Source organism: Notolepis coatsorum (genome assembly GCF_963971535.1).
Source record: "Notolepis coatsorum genome assembly, chromosome: 10".
NCBI lineage: Eukaryota > Metazoa > Chordata > Actinopteri > Aulopiformes > Paralepididae > Notolepis > Notolepis coatsorum.
In genome coordinates, this window is record NC_140174.1 from 37,624,393 (window position 1) to 37,631,775 (window position 7,383).

Consider the following 7,383-nt stretch of genomic DNA (forward strand, 5'->3'; position numbering starts at 1 on the left):
ATGTTAAAAGTAGCATTAAAGATATGGAGCAGCATATTATGTGAATATACAAACATAGTGCAGTGATAAAGGTGTGGATATATAGTGTTTGTGCAAGGGTGCAGTAGATGTGCTTGTATTTGATCTCACGTCTTTGTGTGGTTGTGTACATGCAGTAGTTCCGTCTGTGTGTGAAGAGAACGGTGGGCAGAGGTAGCGTGTTGTTGTTGGGTTATTTGTTCATGGGTCTCGACTATCTAGGTGTAAAAAAAAAACTTGGCAAACCTCCATTTGACAGTGGGTTAAACGTACAGTACGCGGTGTCTCCGTGAGTGAATGGTTTTAATCAATGAGGCGTGGACACATTCACAGAATGTACTGTTCTGCTCTCGATTGTCTTGTGTTTTTTGTTTTGTGTTCCATAAAAGGAACCATCACAGGCCACTCCCCCAGGCCATATTTTCTTTTTATATTTGTGACGTTTCTTTGTACATCACAGCTTTCAGTCCTTTTTTCTTTTTACATTTTAAAAGTAATTTTCTTCTTCTTTCTTGAGATTTTGAAAATGTAAATGAAATTGTATTTAGGCAAAATGTCTACCTTTAACTCTGCTTCCACTGTCAGTGAACCTACAGATGTCCCCATGTCACATCTGTAGACATGGCAACAGCCCAGCCCCCAAAATCATAACATCCCGGCCAGTACATTTTGTGCCTGCATTGCACAGCACATGTATCTGTTTTCTCTCATTTCCTCTTCGCTGTAAAAGTACAATCCGCAAACCACTCCCCTTCACGTGTTGCTGGACTGGCTCCCTTCCAACACCTTCTCTCTCTGAGCAGACTTCAAGCATGCACTGCAAGAAGATCATCCTCTTGTCAGAGAGAGAGAGAGAGAGAGAGAGAGATTGCTACATTGTCTTCTATTGTTTTCTAGTCTGCGCAGTAATGGTTAACTATATTACATGGCCTGATATATTCTGCAATGACCATCTGTTAACTCCTGTAATCATTGAAAACAACGGAAACAAACAAATTGAAAACATATACATACCAGTAAATTACATTTTAAAAAGAAGAGAAAGATTAACAGGTCTATAAATAGAATTCAGGTCAAATAGTTGATTTCATATTATGTGTTTATTCTCCTGTTTTTCTGTTTTGTAAGCTGGATCCTGATTTCCTTGTTCTTGTTTCATTTACCAACTCTTTGGTTTAAATGATCCTGTACTTGTGAGTCCTGGCTTTAATTAACCAGGTGTGAGTTATCTGTTTGAATATGTGCACATGAAATACCAGTAGTATATAGTACCAAGAATCATCACACAGGCCATGTACATTTTAAAGCAAACGTTTTACATTAGTGCTTCGTCGACTAGTCTTTGTTCTAAACTGCAGTTTAATGTTTGCGTCGCTGTACCACATCGATCGATGGCTACCTCTGTGGTACTGTATGATGATGTAATGGTAGGTACAAAACAGATGACGTAATGTACACTGCAACACTGAGGAAAAACAGGGATGTGTGCACATTGCCCAACCAGCCCTTTTACTTTAGTCCTATTCTTTTTGGCGTTACCTCGTAGATCCATCTATATTATGTATGATAGATGGGGTATCTAACGAATAAATACAATATGAGGCAGGCAAGTCTGGGCAAGATCCTGTAGATTTCCATAATACTGGGATCCCTTATCTGCCCCACTACAACCCCCTTCTCTTTCTTCTCTGCTGGCATGTTACCAGGCAAGATTCAGCCCCGATGTCGTGCCTCCGATTCTGATAGGCTGATCACCGGGAGCTGGGCGTGTCCCAAACAGAGTCCATATAAAAGCATTGTTGCAGGACGAGCTGAGCCTGCATAGCTGCGAAGCTGTTGACTCCATGTACTCATAGCGAAAACAACTTCAGATCATAGCCGTACTTTGCAGCCTTTATTTCCACAGCAGAAACTGATATTTCAAAGCTCAAAAACGGATTACCATCTCTAGAAACACACGTAAGTACTTTTGTCTTGTTGTAGTTTTTAATCTGATTAGAATAATTCAATAGCTGTTGTTTGTTTCCCTCATACATGTTGTTTATGCAAAGGTCAATTTAGTCGCATTATGTATAGCTCAAACATAATATTGTACATAGGCTACTACATTTAGTCTTTGCCTTGATGACTATGACAAGGTCGGTCTCCTAATCTTTTGTCGTCTCTCCTGATACAGAACTGACAAACTGCCAAAGCAGATGACAAAGGGACTGCAATACTGCAAAGTCAACAACAAGACAACCATGCCTACACACTCTGCAACAACCAGTGAAGCCAGCAGTTCACCCCCTTCTCCCCTGGACGGGTCCCCCAGAAGGCTTTCCTGGGGAAGACTGGTGCAGAGGTTGACCGATTTCGGTACTGGAGTCAACAACAGCAGCAGTAGCAGCATAGATTCCAGCTCAAACAATGGGAGCAGGAGCAACCTCTCAGATTCAGGTAAAAGAAAAACACAAACTTGCAACTTAATTAAACCTGCCCTTTGAAGTGAATACAATTTTGATTTTAATGCATGGTGATCATCAGCACTAACTTGCCAATTTTTTTTTTTTTTTTATCAGGGTCAGAAGTATTCTGTGACTCTCCATGCAACCAGGATCTGTTTTATGACCCCATGGAAGAGACCCTTCTGAAAGGAGTGGTGGACTTAATCGCCCGGAGCCTGAGGGACGCGAAAGACTCCGACTGTGCCTTGAGATGCTCCAAACTCCTCATCCCAGAGAAACTGCTGGAGCACATCGGACACGAGCTCCTTCACCTGGCGGCCAGCGAGCCCTGCGGTCTGAGGGGGGCCCTCATTGACCTGTGTGTGGAGCAGGGGGTCGACTGTCAAAGCGTGGAACAAATAGCTGTGGACCCCTACCTCGTACCCACGTTTCAGCTCACACTGGTGTTGAGGCTGGAGTCAAGCGGACTATGGCCTAAAATCCAAGGACTCTTTAGCAGCAAGTCACCCTCCTCCGCTCAATTGGCGAGACAAGCCATTAGACTCAGCACTGGCTTCAGAGTGATCAAGAAGAAACTCTACAGTTCTGAGGAATTGCTCATTGAAGAATGCTGAACACGGGCAAATAAGACTTTCACCCAAGGGACTAGTCTCTCGGCATCCCCCTAGTACATATTTTAAATATGCCCTTCTAAGCCCACAAGGGGACCATGGCATTATCATAATGAAATGTATGTTGCCTTCTTAAAACTGTAAAGATGTGTTTCTTACAACAATGTAGCATACTGTTGTTCCTACTGTAGGGCCACAGTTCACGGTACCTGGAGAGCGTATTCAACACCTGGACCTTCATGCTGACATGCAGTTTTGCAGATTTAAAAACTAACAGAAAAACCAACATGACAAATCGTTTTTTTCTTTTTCCAAGTACTGCTCAAAATGCGTACCTCAGTTTCTATTGAAACCAGACTATGGCAGCTAGCTATATGGTAATGTAGTCATTTTGAGACCATTGTTGTTTTCTTTAACGTGGCAAGTAGTTCTACATCAAGGGGACTTTTTTTTTTAATTCAGAATACTTGGATTTGAAAGTAACCGGCTTAGCAGTACTTGCTTCCGATGTAGGCAAGCTATGCTCATCGGAAGTCCATTCCTTTTCTTCTCATTGTAGACATGACCATGCCCTGCATATTCGGCTGTATTTATTTGATATTCAAATATCCTCATTGCACTGTTTTTTTTGTACTTTCATGACTGCAGAATAAATTATTTTTTAAGAAAGTCATTGTTTCCTCAATTTCTTTTAAACCTATAGCCATCACAATCTTCTTGATTTAATTGAGTGCCCCAGCCAAAAGAAAACATGGGTCAAGTTTGATGACAAATGATGTGATCAAGTTCATCCAGAACAGAATGTGCTGTTTCAGAATGTCCTACATGGTACATTTATATATAATGTGAGCTCTTTTTAATTCAGATTTAGTCTTTAAATTCAGAATGTTGGACCCCTAGCCCTATTTCCTACTTCCCAATGACGTTCTCAATTTAATCCCGTCTCCGCACAATCCCAGCTGTTCTTCATACTAGGGCTGCACGATTTTGGGAAATCTAATTGCGATTTATAAAAAAAAATGTAAGCAGCCCCACAGAGGTTTATTGTAAAATGCGGCTTGCATCTGGCCTACGCGGTGGGTCTGGTTCGGGACACCGAGCCTGAAAATGTTTTTTACCTGGGAATCGACACCGGTACCCAACGGTACCTTTTTTTCCCTGTACTTTACTCTCCCTCTCTGAAGTCTAAACTTCACAACACACAATCTAAAACCCCTTACCTCCCTCTCCCAAACCGTTCCTACAATAACAACTTGCAAAGGAGATCTTGTATCTCAATGGGACTTCCTGGTTACATTAAAAATAAATATTAAATTTCTTTGCGATTTGCTAATTGCATCATTTCAAATCGCAATTTCGATTTAAAATCGATTAATCGTTCAGCCCTACTAGATACCTGCAGCTCTGGCTAGTCGGCCACTAATGTAAAGTCAATGGGGCCATACTCTAGTCTAGTCTGTAGAAACCCTGAAGTAAACACTGAAACCTACTCAACCGTGCACCCAAAGTCTGTTTTAGCGTTTATTTCAGGGCTTGCACAGACTGGATCGTTGGCCACATTCACTTTGCAATAATCTTGTGGCAAACTAGCTGGAGCTACGGGTCTCCAGTATGAAGAACGGCATGGATTGTGGTGAGACAGGACTCATCAATCAACATCATTGAGAATAAGTATAAAAATAGGGCTAGGGGGTCCAACATCCTAAACTTAAACCTCTTAAGTTGGCATTTCCGAACACAGCCAATTGGGTTGTACTGAATAAGCATGATCGGTTATTAATCACGGACCCATAATGTATTCCCTGTTGGGTTAGCGCCCCCGTCTGATCCAGACCGTGAACTACAAGTCTGTGTTGGAACTGTAAACGTGCACACAGCCATGTTTCCAGTGTGTTGTCTTCCAGTCACAGTGAGATGCCAGTCTGTTGAGTAATGCGTGATGACAGTCTTCACACCGAGCCCATCCTCAGTTCAGCACGCACACAGAAAGATGACTCGGTCAGATCAAACATTTACCATGTTGATTTTATCAGTTGGGAGTAAAAACAATGTGGAAAACATGATCATGACCTTAACTATATTCTTATCGTCTAACAACCCATTTTGAAAGGAAAAAAAAACATTTGAAAAGAGAATTGAACAATAAATAACATTAACTTAAACAGACGAGACAAAAATAATTGCTTTGTTCCAACTGGGTTTATCAGAGAAACTATACTCCGAAACCAAGACTTGTCAGACACTGTCCTGGACTTTGCAAGATGTGTCTTCATCATTCAGTCCTATTATATGGCTTGGAGAGATTCAGGGATCCATAGATGGGTTTCACTGCAACGTCACAGCCGAGATGTGCATACGTGCAACCGGGTGCCGGAAGGTCGACATTCAACACAGTTAAAAAAGATTTGTTGTGGAGTAAATTGCACAAAACTGTTCAGTGATTTTGAGCAAAAGGAGTCTGGTAGTTGCTGGGAAGTAGTTATTGAGGCAATCGACACGCAATTCATCAGAGCCAATTAAGCTGCCAATTGAAAAGTGTACTTACTTTATTCATGTACAAGATTTACAAAATGAAATCTTGCTCACACTGATCATCAACAACATTTATTGCCCCCTGAATGCATGCACACGTAGCAATATTGGCAAACAGGAAACCCATCTACATGACTCAACCCATAATACAGTTAAAGGTAAGTGGTATTTATTTTGTTAAAATACGTGGTCTGACAAAAATAACAAATAATTAAGCAAATATGTGCTTGAAACAAGTAAAATAATCTGCCAGTGCGGTAAGTCAATTTGCGTAGCAAGATTCTTTGGAATAAGTAAAACATCTAGGGTTCTCTCTCCTGATTGAATATGTATTTTCTGTTTACTGCAGAGCGGAGGGACTGGGAGACCCATGTTACTGACCAAACACTCTATATCTGTGATCAGAATGTAGAGGTATTTAAAGGAAAACTCCAACATTTTGGGAAATTAGCTTATTTAACATCTTCCCTGGAGTTAGACAAGAAGCTACATACCTTTTTTGTCTCTGTGCGTGCATTTAGCTTAGTCGCTCCGATAGCGTATCTTAGCTTCATCACTGGAAGTGGGGCGGAGTTAGAGCCTGACGTTCCCTACAGTCACGAAATACACTCCAAATACAACTCCAAAACGTTCCTGTAAACATGTGACCCGTGTATTTACCACGTGGAGAAATAAAAAATAATTGAATTCGACAATTACGTTTTCTAAGCAAATATACGGTACTCTGAACAATCTTTTGCCTAACGACTCCTCTCTGAGCGCAGTCAGTGATTTCAACGTGTCGCCGTGATTGTTGACAACTCATTCATTCAAAGGATCCGAACCGATTGAAGTTTATGGATACCATGACTTAAAATCCTCTTACCTTGACGATTAAAAGCCTCCCCAATTTAGAAAACAGTAATCCAATGGCTGGTATTGATATACTGCACGCTAACGGAGCTAACCGGACACTAAAGCTAACCGGACACTAAAGCTAATATAATGACTTCCTTTCTGGGGGGTTTCAAAATAAAAGAGCAGACGTCTAAAGTTAGTTTAGGTTCGTGTTAATGTTAGATAATGTACAAAATAAACGTATTCCGCTGCTATAGACGTCGCTCTTTTATTTTGAAACCCCCCAGAAAGGAAGTCATTGCTCTCGTTATCTGCTTGAGTGTCCGGTTGCTGGTTAGCTCCGTTAGCGTGCAGTATATCAATACCAGCCATTGGATTACGGTTTTCTAAATTGGGGAGGCTTTTAATCGTCAAGGTAAGAGGATTTTAAGTCATGGTATCCATAAACTTCAATCGGTTCGGATCCTTTGAATGAATGAGAATGTCAACAATCACGGCGACACATTGAAATCACTGGCTGCGCTCAGAGAGGAGTCGTTAGGCAAAAAATAGTTCAGAGTATATTTGCTTAGAAAACGTAATTGTCGAATTCAATTATTTTTTATTTCTCCACGTGGTAAATACACAGGTCACAACATGTTTACAGGAACGTTTTGGAGTTGTATATGGAGTGTATTTCGTGACTGTAGGGCACTGTAGGGAACGTCAGGCTCTAACTCCGCCCACTTCCAGTGATGAAGCTAAGCTACGCTAACGGAGCGACTGTTCCCTAAGCTAAATGCACGCACAGAGACAAAAAAGGTATGTATCTTCTTGTCTAACTCCAGGGAAGATGTTAAATAAGCTAATTTCCCAAAATGTTGGAGTTTTCCTTTAACACTTATTTGAACAAAATAAATACCTATGATGGATGTAATGTGTACAGGGCAATATCCTGA

General features: G+C 41.1%; 1 protein-coding gene across 1 annotated transcript; it reads left to right on the forward strand.

Annotated features, from left to right (window-relative positions):
- Positions 1-1,839: 1,839 nt before the first annotated feature.
- On the forward strand, positions 1,840-3,745 carry ddit4 (DNA-damage-inducible transcript 4). The gene is made up of 3 exons (XM_084323846.1): positions 1,840-1,977; positions 2,195-2,457; positions 2,580-3,745. Exons 2-3 carry the CDS (start codon positions 2,217-2,219, stop codon positions 3,077-3,079), a joined length of 741 nt encoding a protein of 246 aa, XP_084179972.1. The 5' UTR covers positions 1,840-1,977; positions 2,195-2,216; the 3' UTR covers positions 3,080-3,745.
- Positions 3,746-7,383: the final 3,638 nt, after the last annotated feature.

Coding starts and splice junctions, on each gene's coding strand:
- ddit4 (XM_084323846.1), top strand. CDS start 2,217: ATGACAAAGGGACTGCAATACTGCAAAGTCAACAACAAGACAACCATG. Junction 2,458..2,579: donor GAGCAACCTCTCAGATTCAG/GTAAAAGAAAAA, acceptor TTTTTTTATCAG/GGTCAGAAGTATTCTGTGAC.